This window comes from Harmonia axyridis, chromosome 7, assembly GCF_914767665.1.
Source record: "Harmonia axyridis chromosome 7, icHarAxyr1.1, whole genome shotgun sequence".
Lineage (NCBI taxonomy): Eukaryota > Metazoa > Arthropoda > Insecta > Coleoptera > Coccinellidae > Harmonia > Harmonia axyridis.
The window spans coordinates 9,059,768-9,086,911 of record NC_059507.1 but is presented as its reverse complement, the minus strand read 5'-3'; the positions used below and the strand labels follow the sequence as shown (position 1 = coordinate 9,086,911).

At 36.6% G+C, this 27,144-nt stretch overlaps 2 protein-coding genes across 2 annotated transcripts in view; one reads left to right on the top strand and one right to left on the bottom strand.

Moving 5' to 3' along the window:
* LOC123684350 (tetraspanin-2A) overlaps positions 1–27,144 on the top strand; it is a 154,172-nt gene that overhangs the window by 6,008 nt on the left and 121,020 nt on the right. The gene's annotated exons all lie outside the window — the stretch shown is intronic.
* Positions 381–1,944, bottom strand: LOC123684349. Its single transcript, XM_045623578.1, has 2 exons — positions 1,811–1,944; positions 381–1,733 (listed from the first exon to the last, which is right to left on the bottom strand). The coding sequence occupies exon 2, from the start codon at positions 1,591–1,593 to the stop codon at positions 460–462; it is 1,134 nt and encodes a 377-aa protein (XP_045479534.1). The 5' UTR covers positions 1,594–1,733; positions 1,811–1,944; the 3' UTR covers positions 381–459.

The window sequence follows — 27,144 nt, the reverse complement described above, 5'->3', positions numbered from 1 at the left end:
ATTTTGAAGGGGAAAAAATAACGAATTCAACGAAGTAATGATATATAGGGTGTTCCATTGAAAAAAATATAGGTTTGTGTTGAATCCTCAAAACCATAGGGGAGGCCGGGGCCACAATTAACAAAAATTGCATATTCATTTGTAATTCCGAAATTATTCAACATTTAGACCTGGTTTTTGCGTCAATTGATACTTCAAATGTTCAGGCATCATGTTAATAACATAAATAAAAGATTGAATTAATGATGTCTTAAAGAGACATTTTAATGACGAGAAAACCATTTGTTAATTCTTACCCCGTGGTTGGGGCTAAAACTAACAGCTCTGGGGCATTTATTAACATGATGTTATTCAAACTAATATGAAAGAAAACTAACATGACAATGAAATAATACTTTATTATCAAACTATAACTATAAAATAGCTGAGTATTATAGACTACATTAAAAATAAAAAAAACTATTCGTACTCATCGTCATCTGAATCACAATTCAAGCAAAGGAATGATGTGATATCACCCTTGATGCACCCAGCTTGGGCCCATTCTTTACAAGAGATACATTGTATCCAATCACCACCTGATAAATCATCCTTATACAACATACCACAAACAATGCAAAAACATTCATCTGCTTCATCAGAATCATTGCTTTCGTTTAATATTCTTTTTTTTACCTTTTCTATTTTCTCGTCTTTCTTCCCCTTTCCTTTACCTCTTCCTTTTTCTTTCTTATTCTCTTTGTTATGTTTTCTTTCCTCCATTTTCCTCTTTTTCAGTTCTCTAACGTGTTGTTCTTCTTCCAACGCATTTTTTTCAGGTGTATCGGTGAGAATGGCAGATTTTTTAGCCCGCTTACGGTTGGATGGAGCTCGTGGTGAAGCTTTTGGCAGAGGTCTTACAGTTTCAATGGAGAAATCATTAGAATCCCTCTGCAAACCTGATGGTCCAGCTACTGGCCCATTAAACACGTGCGCAGTAACTACAGTTGAGCTGTCCAAATCGGGCATATCGTTCAGTAGTTCAGAATTAATTGAATTCGATGAAAAATCTTGATTCGTCGGGTCAGGACGGTCCGTGACATATGATGGCGCAAAGTCCGAATCTTGGAAGACTTCGTCGTTGAGTGGCCAGACACCAGATTTCCTAAATGCGTTTATCACATTCCTCGGATTCAATGCCAGAGGCAATGCATCTTTAACAATACCAGGGAGATCATATATGGTCATAGTTTTTCCGGGATTACTACTCATCCAAGAAGTTTGCGCTCTATTTAGATAATTTTTAAGTGGACCATACACTCCAACATCAAGAGGCTGTAGGCGATGGGAGCAATGAGGTGGGAATGACAATAGAATTATATTATTTTCCTTGGCTTTGTTAACTACTTCTACATTCACATGTGAGCTGTGGTTGTCTAGTAAGAGTAAGACAGGGTCTTCTTTTGACGGCTTCACATGATGAATAAAATGATCAATGAATTTCACAAACTCTTTTTGAGTCATCCAGCCCGATTGATTACCAACTCCTATGCATTCTGGTGGTCCATTTCTAACAAATATGTCATTGTAACGAATACGAGGAAAGACAAACATACAAGGTATGGCATTGTCAATAGCATTTGTTGCTACTACAAGTGTAACTAGTACACCTCTTTCAGCAGATGTTACCGCACCGACCTGCTTTGTGCCTTTGCCAGCAACAATCTTCTTCGGCTTCTGCACGGTTGTGATACCTAGGAAATTATGATATTTATAAAAGTATTAAGTAAAAACTGACATAAGATTGGTATGAAGCAAAGAAGACAGATACCTGTTTCGTCAACGTTCCAAATTCGAGATGGTGGGAAGCTGTATCTTTCTAGTACGCTTCTGTATTTCTCGAAGAAATTTTGAACGTTAGTTCTATTAAATGAAGTCGCTCTGCTCAAACTGGTGGCTTCAGGGCTTCGTATTGCCAACTAAGGATTTCTCTTCATGAAATTAGTGAACCAATCATTACCGGCCATCTGGTTAACATGCCAGGACTCTGGTACCTTATCAACATCGTAAAATTTAGCACATTGATATGCTAATCGCCTTACGTCTTCGGGTAGTAATCCGAAATAAATATTGGAGCACTTCAACAAATATTCTGCAATAATTTCTTCTTGTGCAGCATTGAAGACTAAGCGGGTTTTCTGGTAACCTACTACTGCTTGTGCACCCGATTTCTTTTTTTTCACGAAGTTGTAGAGTGAAACGTGACAGAGCTCAAACTCTTTCGCTACTTCTCTATACTTTCTATTTCTTTCTATCACTTCCATTGCAGCCAACTCGTAGACTTCTAAGGATTTGGTTCCTCGAATAGTTTTTCGTTTATACGTTCTCATTCTGTAATAAAATGGAACGAAAGAAATATTTATATCTAATTATCATACCCAGTCCATAAACTTGTTAATACTAGCCCTCAAATTTGGGGTAGGTTTTAACACGTTAATTCTAACCCCGGTGATTTGTTAAGTTTAGCCCCAAAGGAATATTTTTGATTTCAAATAACATAAGAAAATATTTGTAGAAACGTTAGTCAATTGGGCTACACAGCCTTATTAAGTATGAAATAGGCTTCTAGAAAGATGAAAAGCATAATAATAACGCCGTTTATTTTGAGTAAAAATCAAATAATTTTAAAGTTAAAAATGTTCGTTACCTGCGTAATAAATTGATACAGTACACATGCGTCTTGCAGGACGCGTGGAGCACAACTGGGCAATGCCGAGTCATGTGGCGTGATCTAGATGGCGTTTTGAACCACGTGGTGTAGGTTTAACTTGTTTAGTTCTCGAGAAATTCTCTTGTTAATACTTACCCCTGTTAATTGTAGCCCCGGTCTCCCCTACCCCGAAAAAAAAAATTGGGTACGCCACTGGATTCTACGCAAAATTCTGATTCAGACGTAGTTTTCACCTCAGCATTATTTCTAATAATCTCTATCGGAGATAGAGGAGGGATCCGAAAAGTATCAATTTCCAAAATCACCCTGTATCTCTTGAACGGAAACAGTTATGCAAAATCTGAATAGACCAACTTGAGTTTCACGAAAAAGTAGGACAGGAACGTGAAAATCGCAAGGCTCTATCTAAAATAACAAGCGAGAAACCTGGCGGTCTCACCCAAAATGGGATGCACTGTACAATGAGAGCATTAACGAATGACAGATAAAAAGCTTCCGCAGCCAAGTTTACCAATTTCTCCCTAAAATAAATAGCGAACCTGCTGCAACATCAAATCAAACGATGCATTTTCCGAAAATTGTACCTCCATCCCCTTTTTTTCCATCCTCGATCATCCGAAACCGAAGGAACTGAACATATAACCATCATTCATCAAATATATTAAATTTTCAACGAGCGTGTCTGGAGCACATTCGAAACGTTGAGATTGTTGACTAAGACCCGATCCTAGACGATATACTAGGGAATATACGCAAATCTGACCAAAGATATGAGTGATATATAGCCGTATTTTTTACCTGCAACGGCGTAGGTCAACTGGGCCGGGGTCTGACACACTCCAAATCCCATCATATATCATGCCCTTACTTTCATATCGCGCCCAACCCCCTATACCTCCACATCCGACGCTGTTCAGGCTATAAACGTCGTCTTCGAGGGAGGCAATATACCTTGGTGCAATTTTAATACTCATTTTTGTGCGAGCCAGTAGCATCTTCCGTGCGTGAAAGAGCAGCTGTCATGTCTACAAGAGGATTTGCCGAACCTAAATCATTTTTATTTCAGTCGGAGAGAGCCAGGTTGTAATGATCAAAAACTTCATAGTTATACTGCTCGCTCTTTTGGCGGCTGGAGTGGTCGAGATAGACTTTGATATAGATGTGTTGTTGAATATGAAGGTTTTCTTGGAGGTATATTGTGTCTGTGATTTATGGCAAGATTTACTGCGGAGTGTGATGAAGAATATACGGGGTGGAAGATTTTGGAGTTGAGAAGGGTGGCAAGATGAAATGATGTAGTGTTTGGACAATAATATATCGCACATTATGTGTCTACTTCAATATTGCAATGTATTAACCAGTGGGTACAATTCTCTCAACCGAATTTGCTGATGAGAAGGACCCTGACGTGAAGTCAGGACATTTTGCGATCGTGTTCTTATTTGTTTTTACCTATACAGGGTGTCCCGGGAAGAATGCGACAAACGAACACCATAAATTAAGGTCATCATGGAGGACCCGTATTAAGATGTTTCAATCGCCTGAGTGCCTTCGTTTGGGATATACAGGGTGATGTTCATCTTATGAGGGAAATTTTACAGTTCGATAACTCCTTAACTAATCGACCGAATAATTTCAAATTTTGAAGTTTTGTCACCCTTTCTTATCGCCTTCCTTCAATATTTCTGAATTCGAGTAAATCAGATCCGGACTAGAAAAATTTCAGACTATTTTCGTGAATATTGGATCACCCTGTACGTGAACATTATGATTTTTTTCCATTTTCGGAATCACAAAGAATCAATTCATTATAAAAATTCTAAAACTCTGCTTGGCATGGTCATACAGAGTGATCAATAAACATTCCCTTATGAGTGAAATTATTTTAGTTCAATAACTCTTCAACAAATCCACCGAATAATTTCAATTATTGAAGTTTTGTCGCCCTTTACTATCGCCTTCCTTCAATACTTCTGAAATCGAATTAATCAGATCCGGACTAACAAAATTTAAGCCTTTTTCTATTTTCGTGAATATTTGATCACTCTGTACGTCAATATCATAATTTTTTTCGTTTTCGTAATCTCAGCGAATTAATTCATAATCAACATTCTAAAACTCAGCTCGCCACCGTCATACAGGGTGACCAATAAACATTCCCTCATGAAAGAAATACAAACGATTCAACCCAATACGATAACGAAATCTGTGAAACAACTTTAACATATCAACGTGCTCAAAGTTGTATTAAAATGGAGGAATATCATTTTGAACAATATCTGCTGAACTGAAAATATTTTATTTTTTATTCATTGTGTTCAAGATCAATTATTTTCAATTCATTTGGTGTTTTTGTTCTATTCTTTATCCAGTTTGTTGATTAAAAGTTTTCTCAAATAATTTGAGAAAAATTAAGGTGAGACATTCGTGGAGGGTGAAACAACTTCAATTTTCGAAATAATTCTACCTATAAATTCAAGATATCTTAAACTATGAAATTTCTTTCATGAAGAAATGTTTATTGATCACCCTGAATCATGGCGCCAAGCAGGGATTCAACATTTTTATTTTGAATTAATTTTTTGTGGTTACGAAATCGAAAAAGAATCATGATATCAACATACAGGGTGATTCAATATTCAAGAAAATAGAAAAGGTCTTAAATTTCCTTAGTCCGGATCTGATTTACTCGAATTCAGAAATATTGAAGGAAGGCGATAGTAAAGAGCGACGGAACTTCAAAATTTGAAATTATTCGGTGGATTTTTTAAGAGTTATTGAACTAAAAAAATTTCACTCATAAGGGAATGTTTATTGATCACCCTGTATGACCGTGCCAAGCAGAGTTTTAGAATTTTTATAATGAATTAATTCTTTGTGGTTCCGAAAATGGAAAAAAATCATAATGTTCACGTACAGGGTGATTTAATATTCACGAAAAAAGGAAAAGTCTGAAATTTTCATAGTCCGGATCTGATTTACTCGAATTCAGAAATATTGAAGGAAGGCGATAGGAAAGGGTGACAAAACTTCAAAATTTGAAATTATTCGGTCGATTAGTTAAAGAGTTATTCAACAGTGAAATTTCACTCATAAGATGAACATCACCCTGTATATCCCAAACGAAGCCACTCAGGCGATTGAAACCTCTTGATACGGGTCCTCCATAATGGCTTTAATTCATGGTATTCGTTTGTCGCATTCTTCCCTTGACACCCTGTATAGTTAGATAATTGTGTAGTCAACTGTTTGATTATAATTAGATTTAGAATTTATCAAGGCAGCAGTGAATAAAACAGGTTGTAAGTCGTTTTTCTAATACTCGATCTTTCGGAATGATTTTATTCCATCATCAGGAGCAGCTTTTAGGAAGCGATCATATGAGGAGATGTTGAAAACGACAAGGAAACTCAATCCCAATATCAGTCTCCACATAATATTCGTATTAATTCGTGAATCTCCCATTTGAGACTGAAAATAACCTAGGCCTTCTCTTCAGCCACAACGATTTGCAACCAAAAGTGTCAAACATCCGGTGATACCTTAATTGGATGACAACACAGGTTTAAAAAATTCCAATAAGTTTCCTTGCCACATTTTTACGGAGCCTGTGCCGCCGCTGTTTTCACAAGATTATGATAAAAGTTACGCGATGTTTCATCATGGAGCTCAGCGTGAGGTATTTATCTACCATTTTGCTTGGAAATGTAAATCCCTATCCCTTATTCGGAGCTCAAAGATGTAACTTTGCCATTTCGTACCAAACAGAAACTTTCGCACCGTTATCCAACTCGTGATTATCCCTTTGGGTTTATTATTGTCGATAATAAACCGTTGTAGAAAAAAAATTCAACCCACCCTGAAATTTCCGCAGTTTACATTACAGAATGTGTGCAGAGCTTTTCTCGGAAACTTTTAGGAGTTGTGGTTAATATTTGGCATAATATTCAGGTGTTATAATGCATTTATTTTTTTAATGTTGCATCATGATCTTTGAATTGGTAAAGGAGGCACTGAAGGGATCAAATTTTGAAAGAATTTTTATTCACATAACATAGATCCGAAGAATATTGTCGTTTTGTTAACAGTATCAACGGCCTCCTTGGATTTGTGAGAATAGGTTGAGTCAGGAACAAAAGATCTATGAGTTTGCAGTTCCTGGTTTGCTGACCAAGCTGCAACGACCACGATTTCAATAATATTTATTATAAATGATAAAAAAGTTGAAATTAGAGTTGTCCTCATTTAATAACAATTGAATTGGCTTTCACCAAGTACCGACCAGGTCAAATTCAATAGATTCAAGTTACGCGCGATGTTCCATCCATGGAGCTCTGTGCGATATTTATCTATCATTTAATTTCACCTGGAAATGTGAATCCCTATCTCTTCTTTGAAGCTCAAAGATGCAACTTCGTCATTTACCTACCAAACAGAAACTTTTGCGCTCATGAATCTCCCTTTTCCAGACTGGAAATAATTAAGCTACTTTTCTTGATCCATAATTACCCATTTATTTGCGAAAGACTACTACACCTCCTCTCTGGATTCCTCACAGGGCATTGTCACCTTGGGAAACACCTCATGAGAATAGGTCTAGCAGAAAAATACGAGTGCAGATTCTGTGAGGGGAAGGCAGAAACTCCGGAACATCTGGTGACGCCATCGCTAGCCAACGCAAAATATTCTATAGATAATAAATTTGAAGAATTGTGTAACTAACCTTCTAAAAGAACTAGGGGGAAAGTTGTAGACTACGACGACTACTGGCAAAAACTGCTCTGATCAGGACTAGTTTAGTGATGATATATTTGACACGATAGAATTAAAATATAGAGCAAAACTGATAAATCAGTGAAAAAATTTTGAAAATCCATCAATAAATGACTGAGAAATAGATTATTAAAATTTACGTATTTTAGCGCGGAACGTCTTTGGTCTGTTACGTCACGGCTCTTGCCTGTGATCGCTACACCATAAATCACGTTTAAATACTTAGCCGCTCCAAGGCTCTCGCGCCGTTTGTAGTTGTACAGTGTAGTTTTAACTCGAGTTTTGTTTTTATGTCACCATAATGGAAGAAGGCTTCGTGAAAAGACAAAGTGACAATTTGCCTAAAATAGATATATTCGCAGTGATGGAGTATTTTTCTTCAAATCCATCTTATGTCAATGCAGAAATAAAAACAGTTAAACTTTTCAAGTAAATATCTACTTTTGAGTTTGCTTCATCATGGTTCAACTTATAACGATGATTTATTTAAAAAACGTTTCATAAACAGTTTGTAGTTCAGTACTGGTTGTTGAAGTCTATCAATGGCAAAACATATTTATGTGGAGAGTAAAAAGTAAAAAGAGAAAAAAGTAAGTTATATGTATGTATAGTAAGTTATTTCAGCCATCGTGTAACGAACAAAACACGACACGAACGGCACAAGTGATTGTACACCAATGAATTCGTAAGCACTCTGCGAATACCAGTCGTCTAGTGTGTGACGTCACGACACTTATACGTACTATGTAGATATCTGAAAAAGAAAGATCATTGTCTCAAACTCCAATATGGAAAGTTTCAGCATAAAATTATGATTTGTTTTCCATAAACGTCTAATAGACCATCGCGGTGAATCACCCTGTGTATGCAGTAGAAAAGTAAGCATGTTTGAGAAACAAGAACAGTAAAAACATGTGTCATTCAGAGAACCCTTCAAATATTCTCCAACTGTAAAACCCATTGTTCCAACAAATTACAACCACAATTCTCACCGCTCCTGCACTCTAAATATTATTCAAAGGCGCGACAAACAAAAATGTGTATGTACCCGTTCATCCAAATTGTAGCGATTGAGATTTACCATCGCGCGAAAAACGCGTACATTGCATTCATCTTGCGCGCTACTGTGGCGACACAGCCGCTTCGTTATTTTTCCACCTGAAAACTGCAATTTTGCAGCGTTCAGCGATGATATAATTATTTTCTTTCATAACGTTCGGATCGTTAGCCGGGCAGAGGCAGAGTATATTGTGTATTTGCCGTAGCAGGGGTCGTTATTTAAAAATTCTAATTACGAGCGCGAAATAATCTGTTTTCCGGCGCAAATCGCGCAAAAACCGGTTTCAAGGCGGCTAACTACTGGCTCTGATAAACCGGCAGCTATATTATAGTGGTGCCGAGGAAAACGGAGCTAGATTATTTCCAGACTGAAAAAGGAAGATTCATGAGCTGAATAATGGCGCAAAAGTTTCTGTTTGGTAGGTAAATGGCGAAGTTGCATCTTTGAGCTTCAAAGAAGAGATAGGGATTTACATTTCCAGGCGAAATTAAATGGTAGATAAATATCTCACGCAGAGCTCCATGGATGGAACATCGCGTGGCTTGTATCTGAATCCTGCAAAAACAGTAGCGTCGCAGGAATTACAAAATGTGGACACATATTGCTCTTTTGGTTGTGTCAATGCACTTTTAGAGAATTTCGTATTCTATAATGGTCTATTGTGCCTCCATCAGAGCAGTCTTTGCCAGTAGTTGTCGTAGTCTACAGCTCTCCCTTCAGTTGCTCTGTTCTTATGACCTCCAGTTCCTGGGATGGCTTCAGGAGGTTAGTAACTCACTTTTACAAGTTTATTATCTACAGCATTTTTTGCGTTGATTAGCGATGTCGTCACCAGATGTTTCGGAGCTTCTTTCTTTCTCCCCACAGAATATGCACTCGTCATTTTCTGCTAGACCTATTCTCATGTGGTGTTTCCTAAGACAACAATGCCCTTTGAGGAATCCAGAGAGGAGGTGTAACATTCTTTCATGAATAAAAGGGTAATGATGAATCAAGAAAAGTAGCTAAGGTTTTTTCGGTCTGAGAAATATAGATTCAAAAACCGGTTTCAAGGCGGCAAACTAATGGCTCTGATAAACCGGCAGCTATATTATAGTGGTGCCGAGGAAAACGGAGCTAGATTATTTCCAGACTGAAAAAGGGAGATTCATGAGCTGAATAATGACGCAAAAGTTTGTGTTTGGTAGGTAAATGGCGAAGTTGCATCTTTGAGCTTCAAAGAAGAGATAGGGATTTGCATTTCCAGGCAAAATTAAATGGTAGATAAATATCTCACGCAGAGCTCCATGGATGGAACATCGCGTGGCTTGTATCTCAATTCTGCAAACTCAGTAGCGTCACAGGAATTACATAATGTGGCCAAATATCATTTTTTCGGTTGTCTCAATGCACTTTTCGAGAACTTCGGAGACTATTGTGCCCCCATCAGAGGAGTTTCTGCCAGTAGTCATCGTAGTCTACAGCTCTCCCTCCAGTACCTCAGTTCTAATGATCTCCAGTTCCTGGGATGGCTCCAAGGCGGTTAGTTACTTACTTCTACCAGTTTATTATCTACAGCATTTTTTGCGTTGGTTAGCGATGTGGTCACCAGATCTTCCGGAGCTTCTCCCCACAGAATGTGCACTCGTCATTTGCTGCTAGACCTTTTCTCAGGAGGTGTTTCCTAAGGTGACAATGCCCTTTTTTCATTAAGAAAAATGTTGATTCAAAAACCGGTTTCAAGGCGGCAAACTACTGGCTCTGATAAACCGGCAGCTATATTATAGTGGTGCCGAGGAAAACGGAGCTAGATTATTTCCAGACTGAAAAAAAAAAATTCATGAGCTGAATGATGGCGCAGAAGTTTGTGTTTGGTAGGTAAATGGCGAAGTTTCATCTTTGAGCTTCAAAGAAGAGATAGGGATTTACATTTCCAGGCGAAATTAAATGGTAGATAAATATCTCACGCAGAGCTCCATGGATGAAACATCGCGTAGTTTGTATCTGAATCCTGCAAACACAGTAGCGTCACAGGAATCACAAAATGTGGCAACATATTACTCTTTTGGTTGTCTCAATGCACTTTTCGAGAGCTTGGTAGTCTATAATGGTCTATTGTGCCCAAATGAGAGCAGTTTTTGATAGTAGTCGTCGTAGTCTACAGCTCTCCTTCAAGTTCCTTAGTTCTTGTGATCTCCAGTTTTCTGGGATGGCTTCAGGAGGTTAATAACTCACTCGTACAAGTTCATTATCTACAGCATTTTTTGCGTTGATTAGCGATGTCGACACCAGATGTTTCGGAGCTTCTTTCTTTCTCCCCACAGAATATGCACTCGTCATTTTCTGTTAGACCTATTCTCATGAGGTGTTTCCTAGGGCGACAATGTCCTTTGAGGAATCCAGAGAGGAGGTGTAGCAGTCTTTCGTGAATAAATGGGTAATGATGAATTAAGAAAAAAAGCTGGGGTTTTTTCAGTCTGAAAAATGTTGATTCAAAAACCGGTTTCAAGGCGGCTAACTACTGGCTGTGATACCCGGCAGGTATATTATAGTGTTGCCGAGGAAATCGGAGCTAGATTATTTCCAGCCTGAAAAAGGAAGATTCATGAGCTGAATAATGGCGCAAAATTTTCTGTTTGGTAGGTAAATGGCGAAGTTGCATCTTTGAGCTTCAAAGAAGAGATAAGGATTTACATTTCCAGGCGAAATTAAATGGTAGATAAATATCTCACGCAGAGCTCCATGGATGGAACATCGCGTGGCTTGTATCTGAATGCTGCAAACACAATAGCGTCACAGGAATCACAAAATGTGGCAACATATTACTCTTTTGGTTGTCTCAATGCACTTTTCGAGAACTTGGTAGTCTATAATGGTCTATTGTGCCCCAATGAGAGCAGTTTTTGATAGTAGTCGTCGTAGTCTACAGCTCTCCTTCAAGTTCCTTAGTTCTTGTGATCTCCAGTTTCTGGGATGGCTTCAGGAGGTTAATAACTCACTCGTACAAGTTCATTATCTACAGCATTTTTTGCGTTGATTAGCGATGTCGTCACCAGATGTTTCGGAGCTTCTTTCTTTCTCCCCACAGAATATGCACTCGTCATTTTCTGCTAGACCTATGCTCTTGAGGTATTTCCTAGGACCACAATGCCCTTTGGGGAATCCAGAGAGGAGGTGTAACAGTCTTTCAGAATAAAAGGGTGATGTTGAATTAAGAAAAGTAGTTGAGCCGGTTTCAAGGCGCTATCTGGGCAGAAAAAGTGTTTTTATTGGCAAGGCCTAAGAGTTATTGAGTGAAGTGTTATAAGCTGTCTCATCAAAATACATTAAATGATTATAACGTTATTTTCGAGATGTTAATTAGGAAAAATCCTTCAATAGTTGATAATTAAAGCTGCAAAAGGTAAAGTTTAACACTGCTTGAATTGCCATTGGAAGCATTCATCCTTTGTTATGATTGTTAAAAGGAACGAAAATGTAAGACTTTCCATTCGCACTGTTTACTCCGCTGAAGTTTATGACTTCGAACAAAATATCTCCATTCGCAATTGCTTCTATTCTTGGATTCCTTTTATACAGTTGTACACGGTCCGCCTCAGAATTCTGCCAACGTCAGCGATAAATTTTATTTGGGATAATAATGTCTCCTTACAAAAGCAAAACTCGGGTTGTAAACATTAGGTAGTGATATATATTCAGCGTTTCCAGAATAGTTTAATATAAAACAACATTTGTCATCATCGTAAAATAAAATTAGAATGAGGGGAAAGTTTTCTCATATAAAATTCTGGAAAATTTGGTTGTGCGTTCTATCTGCCATTGTTATATTTTTGTTTATTATTATCAATAATGAACGTTTGGAATCGGCCAAGAAAAAAATTTCAACACCCCTTGAAACAGTAAACAGTTTAGTTAGTTGTTGAAAGTGCAGATCATGAGAATCGAAAAGAGAATTTTAATAATAATAATGAAAAAAGTTATAAGATTTGGGAAGGAGCAAATCTGTATTTTTCGTTATTTCAATGCTTCAAGAGAAGTGTGACAATCATCCATTTTAACGAGAATCATGATGCTCCTCTCCTAGAAGACATCGTTCCTATTTGCAAAAAAAAACAATCTTCACTGGCCTTTATTTAGTCCCGCTGTTGTATATTCAGTTATAATATCACAAGAACATAGACAATATGCGATTATTCACCGAGTCACGAGACGTAGTTCGCGAAACATCTCGAGAGCACAGCTCGAGTGGTGTTTCGCGAACTACGTCGAGTTAAGAGGTTCGTATAATCGAAATATATTGTCTATGATCGAGTATTTTGATAGTTCAATGACATTTCACTAAGCTGAACTTTTATATTTCATCAACTTTTTTTTTACGAACATCCAAGAATGTTACTATGAGTATGATCACAATATGGCAGGAGTCTAAGCCCCGAAACGATCATACCACATCGTCAAGGATATATTCAATTATCAATATTTGAAATTCACGGATTCTATTTGTTCATCAAAACATGAGTTATATTAATCGAAATGATTTCACATTGAAGTTTTTCTCCATGTGTCGAGATATTTTGGAAATAGAAAAAAATGAACCACACTGTAAAATTTGGACTGTTTTTTCATCATCGTTAATTTGGCGTATCGAGTGGTTATTCGGTACAGCAAACAATTCGTTTATATTATTGGGATCAATATTTGGGTTGTGCTAAACTCTTGGGAGTAAATAAAAACAATGCAGTCCAATCGATGGATACGCCTACTCCATCGGTTAAAGGTTTTGTTTGGAATTTTTTTCATTCCACATAAACATTCGATGAATTTTTTTAATTATCCAAATTGATAACTGAGATTAGACATTGTTTGATCATGCCTGAAAAAAATAGTTATTACTTCCAATTCTGAGAATTGGAAATGTAAAATCCACATAGTTCGAAAAAAAAAGGTTGAAATCCAGGGAAATGTTTACTGTGCTCTTTCGTCGATTGAACCTTACTCAGAATTCCCCAATTTGTAGAATTTTGACAACGTTCAATTTGGAATTTTTCGATGCTGATCCGTTCACTATGTCCCTTGATCAATTCAAAAGGTATTTAAGGCTGAGATTCCTAAATAGTTTTCATTTTCTATATTCTCGTCTTGCAAAATTTCCAGTTTATTGTTATTGCTTTGGAATTTGTTTTTAATTTGCTTAAATTATTGTTAGTTTTTATAAATTAAGTTTTTATGGTTGTATAATCTCTCAATATTAATATGTGAGTACTTTGTTGTGTTGAGATACCTGTTTGTATTCCTATGTTTATATATAATATCGATTTTTTCAACGTTCTACGTCTTCCGATGCCTGATCGCCAGCCCTCTCTATCATTCCAGTCTGTCTTCAAGTCCTCTCTCCTTGATTTCCTCATCTATTCCGTTCATCCAACTCCTCCTAGGTCTTCCACATCTTCTTGTCCCTCCTGGTTTCCATTCCATCACTTGTTTCGGTAGCCTTATATCCATCATTTTCTGTACATGTCCAAACCATACAAGCTGCTTATCCTTGATATCATCCATTGTATGCTTGACGCCCAATTTCTCCCTCACTCTCTCATTTGTAACTCTTTCCAATCTATATTTTCCAGCAGCTCTTCGCCAGAAATCCATTTCAGTAGCTTTCAACATATCACCAGTTCTTTTTTCCAACGGCCAAACCTCTGAGCTGTATATGACAATATTTTTTACAATGGTATTATATCATATATTATTTTCTTTATTTATGTTCTTGTCCCAGAGTATTCCGTTGAGCAACGACACCGCTTTTCTCCCTTGGATATTTCGATCCTTGATTGCCTCATCCAACGACCCGTTATTTGACAGTTTCACTTCCAGATATTTGTAATTACTACACTGTTCGATCTTTTCACCGCTATTTAGTAAAAGGTCTTGCTGTTCTCCACCAATACACATGTACCATGTTTTTTCCAGGTTCACTTTAAGACCCAAATTGAACGTTGTCAAAATCCTACAAATCGGGGAATTCTGAGTAATCGACGAAAGAGCACAGTAAACATTTCCCTGGATTTCAACCTTTTTTTTCGAACTATGTGGATTTTACATTTCCAATTCTCAGAATTGGAAGTAATAACTATTTTTTTCAGGCATGATCAAACAATGTCTAATCTCAATTATCAATTTGGATAATTAAAAAAATTCATCGAATGTTTATGTGGAATGAAAAAAATTCCAAACAAAGCCTTTAACCGATGGAGTAGGCGTATCCATCGATTGGACTGCATTGTTTTTATTCACTCCCAAGAGTTTAGCAGACCCCAAATATTGATCCTAATAATATAAACGAATTGTTTGCTGTACCGAATAACCACTCGATACGCCAAATTAACGATGATGAAAAAACAGTCCAAATTTTACAGTATGGTTTATTTTTTTCCATTTCCAAAATATCTCGACCCCAGGAGAAAAACTTCAATGTGAAATCATTCTGATGATTATTTATCATATTGTTCAATGAGTTTTCGGGTCATATACTCCATATCTTCGTAGTCTTGAGATATTACAACTTGATCGTTTGCGAAACTCAGTGTGTAAAGATTGTTGTCATCGAGTGGTAAGCCCATAGAGCCACACACTCTTCCACTCCTTCAGCGATTGTTCGAGGAATATTTTAAACAACAGCGGTGACAGGCAACATCCTTGTTTAAGTCTTTTAGTTGGTGTAAATCCCTCACTTATTATGTTACCTTGTTTTATCCTTTATCCTATTGATGTCCCTTCATATGAAGATTTTACAGTTTTAATCAGTTCTCTAACGCCTGCCATAGGTTTTTCAGTGTTATACTGTCATAGGCCTTTTTCAGATCGACAAATAAGAAATATTATATTCCTATGTTCAATAAATAAATTAAGAAGTAAATAAATACAAAAAAAATTTACTGCGTGAATTTCTATTAAGTTGACTCAACTCTCAAGAATAATCTGTTATATTTCATAATATTCGATTCACGACAGGTGAATTGAATTTTTTCCTTCAATATCCAGTCCTCAAAGACATCCAATCTATTTGGACAAGTATTTTCGTATTTCTGAGAATATACGTCATCCAGCCCTGTATCCCCGCCTTTATCCATTCCATCGATAGGAGAGGAAATGTGGTTCTGAATTGGGATATAAATTATACGTCAGGGTTCTCTCCTGTCTTTTCTTCCAAAACACTCAAATTTATTGAATGCACGGAATTATCTGAAAGGCCAAACACAATCCGTACATCATTCCGGTGTTTGACCAGCAAGACCCTTTTCAGCAAAATATGGCACTTTAAATGGAGCGAAGATCATTGAATGATACATAAATCTGAGGCAAATATATCCGTTTTCGTATAATTCGGTTGAAAACATTGCTAAGATATTCTGTTCATTTCCCTTATAATCAGGATTTATGTTCCTTTCGAACAAACAGGACATTTACATTATAGAAAAACGAGAAACAGATCAGAAGCATTCTTCCATAAATGCAGCGTTGGAATCCTCATAACTGTATTATCACAGTATACCAAATCAAAAAAAAATGTTAAAAAAATGTTAACCTTGGTTTGTAAGTAGGCATTTTTACGGTTGGTTCCAATCAATTTCAATCAACCCTTTGGGAGTGACGATAGAAGCACCTAAAAACTTAAATGGGACGAGGTATTGAGAGACACCTAGTTTTAAAATCCATATATTCGATCTTTTCTGTTGGTACTCACGGATCATTTTAAAGAGGAATGTATAGGGTGTTTTTTTTCGAGGTATATAACTTTAAGTAGGCATAACTGTTCAAGATGGCGACCGATTTAACAGTTGTCAGGTGATTTATTCTCAGTTTGGTTTGGCAATTCATCATGAATAGACTCACGCCTGAACAACGCTTGCTAATATTGCAATTTGGCCCAAAATGAGATTGCCGTTGTTCCCGATTTTCATAAGCGAATTTTGTTTAGCGATGAAGCGCACTTCTGGTTAAATGGCTATGTCAACAAACAAAACTGCCGCATTTAGAGTGAAGCTTATCCTCAAGTGTATGTCGAAACACCAGTACATCCAGAAAAACTGACTGTTTGGTGCGCTTTATGGGCTGGTGGAATCATTGGTCCGTACTTTTTCAAAAACGATGATGGCTAGAACGTTACAGTCAATGGTGATCGGTATAGAGCCATGATTACTTACTTTTTCATTCTTGAATTGAACGACCATGATGTCTAGGATCTGTGGTTCCAACAAGACGGCGCAACATGTCACACAGCTCGTGCCACAATCGATTTATTGAAAGACACGTTTGGTAATCGCCCAATTTCACGTTTTGGACCTGTGAATTGGCCTCCAAGATCTTGTGATGTAACACCGCTAGACTACTTTCTGTGGGGCTATGTAAAGTCACTGGTCTATGCGGATAAGCCTCAAACCCTTGACCATTTGGAAAACAACATTCGCCTCCGTGTTATTGCCGATATACGGCCACAAATATTGGAAAAAGTAATCGAAAATTGGACGTCCAGATTGGACTACATCCGAGCCAGCCGTGGCGGTCATATGCCAGAAATCATATTTAAAATGTAATGCCACAAGATTATCTTGCGGATAAATAAAATTCATGTCAATCGAATGATCCATCGTTGTTTTATTGCAATTTAAAGTTCTCTAGCCCAAAAAAAAAACACCATTTATTACCACTATTTATTCATACATAAAAACATACACGAGTTCATATGTAAAAACATACATGATCACCATAAAAAGGTAACATGGCTCGTCAATACGATCAAAAGGTGTACATGAACGCAGATAAGAAACATTGATAACTCAAAAGAACAATACAGAATATTAACCAAGAAATGCAGTTAGAGTATACACTGCCTTCATCAGTAGTATCTTCTTGACAGCCCTAAATGCACTCGGTGATAAGACCTTGACATCCTCTGGGACACCAGAGCTTCAGGCATATAGAGTTGGGACCCTGCTGTTCCTTCAGCTTTTCATTCGTGGAATGAAATAAATTGTTTTTCTGTCGCGTGTTTTACCCATGAAGTTTCTTGGGAAGTTCTCCAGGTAACCATGCACATAATTTATGCTACTGCAACTAAAGTTAGAATTTGTTCACTCCTGAAAAAATCTCTACAACTGTCAGTGCTCCTCATGCCGTATATACCTTTCTCAGATGTAGGAGAACTTTTTGGGCTTGACTGCTTTGGCCCCATAAGCCACAATCATTTTCTGCTGGGATATTCTCGTATATGTCATTGGTAGAAACGATGAACATTAGAGGCTCCAGTACGGAACCCTGTGGGATCCCAACATCAACCTTTCTTAGTTCAGATAAAGTGCCATTCCAGTTCACCGCTTGCACCTTTTTTTCAGATATGTTGAGATAAGTTGATTCGATTGTCCTCTAATGCCATAGGAATTGAGTTTTTCTTGCAAAAGTTCTTGGCAGATGCTGTCAAAGGCTTCACTAAGGTATATGGAGATCAATGTCTTCTCCGTTATTATAAGCCTAAAGAACAGATTCGAGCTCGTTTATCATTTTTGTTGATTCTAAAGCCGTGTTGAGCACAATGCAGGAGCGGTCTGCCCTCTAGGAAATCCATCAGACGGTTTTTCAGAGCTGACTAAATATCTCCGAGAGACAGTCTAGAGAATAGTAGAAGTTCAGCATCAAACCATCTCATGCCAATTTTACAGTACTGACTTCCATTTTTTCCAAAATTCTATCCATTTCCGTTTTCAATTTATGGGCCCCAACATTATGTTTTAGTCATTAAAGCAGTCCAAGGTTTTCTCAGTAAAATCCCAATGGTCAACCTAATTTCAGATTTCATGAATCTGTACAGCAACATGGCAACAATGTAGTTGCCAATAAATTGAGATTCCCTATTGTATGATATTAAAGGAAATGAGAAAGCTGATCCCGCAGCGAAAGAATAGAATAAAGATCGAATGGAGAAGAAAAAACTGGATTTAATCAACTTCACAATATATTACGCGCACAAAGAAGAGATCTAGTTACCCTAAGACGACTTTTTTTTCAGTCATCGAGGAAAAAGTAGATGTACTGTAGGAACTGGTGGATTCTTCACAGACATCAAACATTTCGTTTTTTTCATTTCTATCAATATTCATGAAATGTTTCAATCTGGATTAATTGGAAAAGCTGAATTTCGTACGCTCCGAATGAATATGCACGATCCATTAAGGGGAACGCTTGGAGATAAAATTATTTAACATAGTAAACATCATCGCATACCGTTTGGTGAATTTAGTCCATTCGACGAAATTTAATATTTCAATAATTTTAATCGGAACTGAATGGTATTGATGAAGCTACGGGTGTATGAGAAATGTTGAAATTTTCATATATGAATATCCCTCGATTGGAAAATTTTTTGCTATGTAATAGGCCAATTGAAAATTCTCCGGTCTACCATAATAAAACAAAATTTTTATGACAAAATTCGATTTTATAATTCAACATAGTTCCTTCGAGAGCGATACAGTGATTATAGCGATCTTCCAACTTTTCGATATCAGTTTTGTAGTACGATTTGTCTTTCGCTTCAAAATAAGCCTCAGTTTCGGCGATTACATCTTCATTGACGCTAAATTTCTTTCCAGAGAGCATTTTTTTGAGGTCTGAGAACAGAAAAAAGGGGCCAGATCTGGCGAATACGGTGGATGCAGAAGCAATTCAAAGCCCAATTCATGCAATCCTGCCATTGTTTTCATTGATTTGTGACACGGCGCATTGTCTTTGTGAAACAACAACTTTTTTTCTTCAAATGAGAACGTTTTTTAACGATTTCATACTTCAAATCCAATAACGCTATATAATGAACGTATAACTATAACTAAATAATATATACTATAACTATATAATGAAAATCGCCATGATGATAGCCAACCTTCTTAAAGGAGACGGCACATAAAGAAGAAGAATGAACGTTGTTGATGGTCTGGCACTTTTGGAGGTAATCAATGACTGTTATAACTTGCACATCCCAGAAAACTGATGCCATAACCTTGCTGGCTGACTGTCAATTGGACTTCGGACTGAAATGATAGAGCCATGTTTCATTCGTTGTCACATATCAATGCAAAAATTCAGGTTGATTGCACAGCTTCAAACGCTGCTCAGAATCATTAACACTTTGTTGATTTTGATCGATTGTGAGTTCGTGCGACACCCATTTTGCACACAGCGTTCTCATTTACAAATATTCGTGAATGATATGATGTATAGTTTATCCAAAGTCACTTGAACTATTCCATAAAAACGCTTGACGACAGATGTCCCTTCAAAGTGGATACCGCGATCTGCTAAATACCAGGGTTTATTTGAAAGTATTGTTAGGCAATAAATTCACTGGCCCCAAAGAAATTTCTGGAAACTTGGACAAACCTTGTATAATTGAAATATTCATCTTCCTCCAAGTGACTTTGAATATACTATACACGTTCAGATGATATCTTCACAATGTTTGCTATCTCGATTAACACCACTTTACGGTCATTCAAAATTATATTTTGAACTCTTTTGATATTTTTGTTGGTTTCAGCCTCTTTCGGGCATTCACTGCGTTCGCCGTCTTCGGTGCTCATTTAATCACGTTTAAACTTAGCATACCAATCAATGATGGTTGATTTTCCTGGTACAGACCCCGGAAACTCTTCATCAATCCAAGATTTTGCTTCAACTATTTTTTTCCCATCGAAAAGCAATATTTTACAACACACGAAATTCTTTTTTTTTTAAATAACAAAAGTAGCTACACTCACAACGCAATATCTCACAAACTTATTTTCTATGTAAAATTTTGAATTTGAGAAGGAGATCAAAAGGCGGTGACAACTAATTCTTCTTCTTCTTCATCGTAAGTTAGGACTAATCCTGTGTTTTCATCAATGGTTTTCTAGCTGCTGCTGGGATGACGAAGACCAGCTTTCATACCACCTTCTAGGTGGTCGTCCTGGTGGTCGGGATGTATTTGGTTTTTCCTCCTTTACGATTTTTGCCAAGCGGTCATCCGACATTCTGTCCACATGGTCTCTCCATGCTCTTCGCCGTTTTCTTGCCCATCTCACCACATCCTGGATGTCACATATATCTCGAATTTCTTTGTTTCTTTTGCGGTCAAGTAATGTGTATCCCGCTATAGATCTCAGCGCTCGCATCTCAGTTGTTCTTAGAAGACGCTTAGTTACGGTGTTCTCTGCTCTGGTCTCTATCGCGTATGTCATCACCGGTCTCACACAGGTCTTGTATATTCTGACTTTGCTCCTAGTGCTCATATATTTATTCCGCCAGAATACATCTCGCAAGTACCCCGATATTAATGATGCCTTCGTTGTTTGAGCTTTCACTTCGTTCTTCAAATTCCTATTACTTGTAATATTCGCGCCTAGATATTTGAACGACATCACTTGTTCTACACTATGATCGTATATCGCGAGTTTACATCTTCTTGGTTCTTTAGATACTGTAAAAGATTTTGTTTTCTCCACAGATATCTGCATGTTGAAAGCTTCGGCTATTTGTTGGAACTTATACAGGAGCCTTTGTAAGTTATCTTCATCTTCTGATATGATCACTGCGTCATCGGCATAACATACGATTTTTATTTCTTTGTTTCCCATTCGGTATCCCCTTCCAGCCTTTTTCACTTCGTTTATTATCTCATCCATTACGATGCTGAACAAGATTGGGCTGAGGCTGTCTCCCTGTCTGATACCGGCTGTCACAGGAATTCTATTGCTCAATTTATTTTCAATTCTCACATATATATGATTATCGGTGTTCAGGTTCTCGATGACTTCTATTATGTTGGGGTGAATCTTTCTTTTCTTCAGTAACCTTTTTACATCTCGTAATCTTACCCTATCAAATGCCTGGGTGAGATCAATGAAGCACATAAAGGCTGTCTTATTGGACTCTATAGCCTTTTCCGTAATTTGGCGAATCACAAATATAGCATATATAGCAGACCTGTTTGCTCTGAACCCCTGCTGTTCCTCAGAAATACCAGACGACATCACCTCTTGCGCTAGAATTTTAGTGAAGAGTTTTTGCACTGCACTCATCAAGCTGATACCTCGATAATTTTGTGGATCACTTTTTTTCTCCCCTTTTGAAGACCGGTATCAAAATGCTAATTCAACTAATTCAATTAATTCAGTTGAAGTTGATGAATGGGACCATCATAGACCTTCGAGGTTTCTACTAGGCCTGAAGGTTCCCTAAGGAATCCTATCTGATCCCACTCATAGCACCCGATCCTGAGACACCCGATATCCATCTCCGATCTCACACCTGCATCAATCACAATAAAACAGGAATCAGTGAAGAAATGCGACGAAACCAAAACCAGCCAGCCACAATATACGTCAACTTCACCGAGATTGTGAAACGTTAATTCGCAAATGATAAAGCTCCATTTCATCTGCCAGCCAAGTCACTAAATGGATACAAGACGTCTATTTAATCAACGTTTGTTACTGGACATTAATGGAAGATACGTCGGAATTGTGTTCAGGCGCGTCTTTCTCCTCGGCTTAGCCTTGTTCGGATCTATTTCGGCCATCAACCTTCACCCGACCCTATTATTTCAGACAGGGACTTCGTCTCATCTGAATCATTACGAAGGACACTGGCCATTCATTCCTAATTCGAAAAAGGAATGTTTTTTCTCTGGGGTTCATAAAAACGCTAGAAATTCCATGAAATAGTTCATCATTTCTTAATTTTCTTACACTCGTTCACCGAAGATATAAAAATAACAATAATTTCACTATAGATTGGTGGTGTAGGATCAGAGAAACAGGAAAATGATACTCTGTTAGTTCGCCGACGTTTCGGAAAAATTTATTTCCATCCTCAGGGCTCTACAAAATTTACGGAAAACATCATTTGCAACATTGATGAAGGTGTTTACAAAATAAAGGAAAGATGAGCATTACTAAAAGTTATTGACTAGAAAATATCACAGAAAGGATGGTCTGGTATAATTTATATATACAAAGAAGCATTATAAAATTCAAAACATTTTTAGTTTAAAATAAGAGTAAAAATAAAAAGTAATATAACACATATAGGTACAAACAAAGTACTTACAAGCTAGACAAATGTATCTTCCCAAAATCATCTTATTAAAATTTAAATCAATTCTCCAATATTTTACGTGTAAAGAAATCATAATATGTATATTAAAAACCGGGGACAAACAATGCGACCGATGCATAGATAGTATGCCGACAGACAAAAAAACAAAATAAAGATTTCTAGCCCCTATCGACTTCATTACTTCAGCGCATCACATACATACGTCTAAGTTTTTTACCCTAATTGTTTCGAGTCCGCTGTTCCTTTGATTTCACCTCCGTCTGTCGGCATACTATCTATGCATCGGTCGCATTGTTTGTCCCCGGTTTTTAATATACATATTATGATTTCTTTACACGTAAAATATTGGAGAATTGATTTAAATTTTAATAAGATGATTTTGGGAAGATACATTTGTCTAGCTTGTAAGTACTTTGTTTGTACCTATATGTGTTATATTACTTTTTATTTTTACTCTTATTTTAAACTAAAAATGTTTTGAATTTTATAATGCTTCTTTGTATATATAAATTATACCAGACCATCCTTTCTGTGATATTTTCTAGTCAATAACTTTTAGTAATGCTCATCTTTCCTTTATTTTGTAAACACCTTCATCAATGTTGCAAATGATGTTTTCCGTAAATTTTGTAGAGCCCTGAGGATGGAAATAAATTTTTCCGAAACGTCGGCGAACTAACAGAGTATCATTTTCCTGTTTCTCTGATCTTACACCACCAATCTATAGTGAAATTAAATTTTTGGATCACCACTTCAGATCTTGTGAAATAACAATAATTATTATCAACAATATACTGCAAGCATATTTTATGTGACGATCGATGAGGATATGGCTGAACAACGAATGAAAAAATTCAATGTATCACGTGTGCATGTCAAATATTAGCAGCTAACAAATGAGCAATGGGCACAGGTACGTTAATCTAACGTTGTGAAATGGATGTGTAACCAAACATTTATTATACAGGGGAACAGCTGTTTTCGTGTCGAGGTTTTTGAGCTGATTCTATATCAATTTGATGTCCTGAATTCAAATAACGTATTCATTTTTATCTAGGAGCTTATATTTTTAAGATATTAAATTTTAGAGTAATATAAGTAACATTGTTTTGACTCCAATCCGTAAGTAAATGTAGTAAACAGAAGTAAAACGAAATTTCTATTTTAGTCATACAAAATACAATATTATGTCGTGTTTATAAACACAACAAAAAATTGAAGAAATCAAATAGACACTCAACACTTCGAAAGCTTCTTTTCCGCGACATTCTTGATTTTTTCTTTGAACAATTCCATTTTAATCTCCAGCAGTAATCTGCCATCATGTGCATGTCCCATCTTCCTTGGTAGCGGTCCTCTATAACTTTAATATCTTGGTGAAATCTTTCACCATGTTCCTCACTCATGTCTCCTGAATTTTCTAGAAAACGGTCTAAGTGGTTGTGTTTAGAGTATATTTTAATACTCATATTGCACCCTAAGGATCTGAAACTATTAAGCATCTTGTTAACCATTTCAATATATAAATAATGCTTGCACATCTGTATATCAATAACATATTAAATTAAGTTCACGGTATTCAGACATTTTTTCAATTCCGATGCTCTTGCTATCGGAAGCTCAACGGCGAGAGCATCGGACTAGTAATTCGGAGGTTGCGGGTTCGAATCCCGCTCGGAGAGGTCATTTTTCCAGAATTGACAAATTTGTCTGAATGCCGTGAAATTGATTTAACATTTCAATATAGTTTTGAGCTTTATGTTTGCCTTCAAAATTTTCTACAACTGCAACCAATGATGTCCAAGCATAACTCACTTCATCCTTGAAATTCATGTACACACATAACTTCAGTGGAATTTGACAGATTCTGAAAAATCGAAATTTAAGAGAACTTTTTTTCAATCTCCCACTAAGTTTCAAACCAACATTCCTTCCTCAATTTTGTAACTAATTTCTGTATTTAAATAAATCTTTCAAGCGTATGAAGTCGCGGCCAGAATTAGTGAATAATTAACCACTTTCGAATATTACAAAACTTTTGGGAGAGTGAGGGATCAATTCTTGATTCCTTCATCCAATATACACTGTGTCCGTAAAGTATGGATTAAATTCATTAATAGCTAAACAGGCCATTTTAAGGAATAATCCTGAATAACGTTGATTTTTGATTTTAATTTACCGTATTTTGAAATAATAATCTAATATACAGGGTGAATTACTTTCGAGTAATGACGTCACTGTCATTTGTTTTAAATGGAATACCCCCATTTCTTCTCAATTTTCCGGTTACTCTAGCTGAGCTGATTCCAAAAATGAATCACATGTTGATTCCAATTGGTACAGGGTGGACAAAAATACAATAGTTTTGTGTGTGCTCATAAAGTATCGCGTAACATTCTTTATTAGTTAAATCAACAACATTATCAAAATTACTTATTGTCTAGCGGCAATTGGTTTAAATGTACAGTGCATCCTATTTTGGGTGAGACAGCCAGGTTTCTCGCTTGTTATTTAAGATAGAGCCTTGCGGTGTTTACGTTCCTGTCCTACTTTTTCGTGAAACTCAAGTTGGTCTAATCAGATTTTGCATAACTCTTTCCGTTCAAGAGATACAGGGTGATTTTGGAAATTGATACTTTTCGGACCCCTCCTACATCTCCGAAGTTATTAGAAATAATGCTGAGGTAAAAACCACGTCTGAATCAGAATTCTGCGTAGAATCCAGTGGCGTACTCAATATTTTTTTTCGGGGTATGGTTTTGAAGATTCAACACAAAACTATATTTTTTTTTAATGGAACACCATGTATATCCTTACTTCGTTGAATTCGTTATTTTTTTCCTTCAAAATGATACTATGTAGGTAGGATGTTCAGTAATGTTAAAAAACACTAAAACATCAAATAATGATGATTTTTTGTAAATGGGCCATGAATTTCCTATGTTTCAATAAGAGGATTATTACTTTTGATTTTTAAAAGTAGTAGGTCATTGATGATACAAACATCCTTGTTGTTATTATGGCTACTATTCATGTGGGAGCATTGTTTTATCAAGTAGGCATTGGAGGGAAAAAATGAATCTGATCTAGCTGTCATCGATATGAATTATTGTTATTATTATTGATTCTTTTTTTATATGGGAAATCCATTGCCCATTAACAAAAAATCATCCTTATTTGATGTTTTAGTGTTTTTTTAACATTTCTGAACATCCTACCTACATAGTATCATTTTGAAGGGAAAAAAATAACGAATCCAACGAAGTTATGAGATACATGGTGTTCCATTAAAAAAAATATAGGTTTGTGTTGAATCTTCGAAACCATACCCCGAAAAAAAAATTGAGTACGCCAATGGATTCTACGCAGAATTCTGATTCAGACGTAGTTTTTACCTCAGCTATATTTCTAATAACTTCGGAGATAAAGGAGAGGTCCGAAAAGTATCAATTTCCAAAATCGCCCTGTATCTCTTGAACGGAAACAGTTATGCAAAATCTGATTAGACCAACTTGAGTTCCACGAAAAAGTAGGACAGGCAAGGCTCTATCTCAAATAACAAGCGAGAAACCTGGTTGTCTCACCCAAAATGGGATGCACTGTACACCCTGTAGTTTGTTACATTTTTAGATTAATAAAAATGTATATTCTGTCTGCTAGACCAAAAGTACCAAACATGTTTGAAAACAGCTCATTTTTATTAATCTAAAAATGTAACAATCTACAGGGTGTTACATTCAAACCAATTGCCGCTAGACAATAAATATTTTTGATAATATTGTTGATTTAACTAATAAATAATGTTAGGCGTTACTTTATGAGCACACACAAAACTATTGTATTTTTGTCCACCCTGTATCAATTGGAATCAACATGAGATACATTTTTGGAATCAGCTCAGCTAGAATAAGCGGAAAATTGAAACAAAATGGGGGTGTTCCATTTAAAAAAAATGACGGTGACGTCATTACCTACTCGAAAGTAATTCAACCTGTTTATTAGATTATTATTGTAAAATATGGTAAATTAAAATAAAAAATCGACGTGTTTCAGGATTATTTCTTGAAATGGTCTGTTCAGCTAAAAATGAATTTGATCCATACTTTACGGACACAGTGTATAGTTACCATGGGATATCTCCTTTCAGTGGCGTACCCATACATAGTCCTTGGAGGGGATACAGAACAAAAAAATTTAAATTTTCCTTCTTTTGAAGAAGTTTTCCAAAGAATTTTGCTTACTCATAATAAGATAGTGATATACAGGGTCTTTCACGAGGAACCTCACCCATATTTATACGGGAAACTACTGAACGTATTTTCATGAAATTCAGCACTTATAAGTATTTCACGATGCTGATGAAATCTAAAATATTTTCAAGGCATGAGCACCTCCGGTTTTTCCGGAAATGACGTCACTTTCCGTTTTTCAAATTAGAACACCATTTTTTTATTGCAGAAATAGATTCCTTACAAAA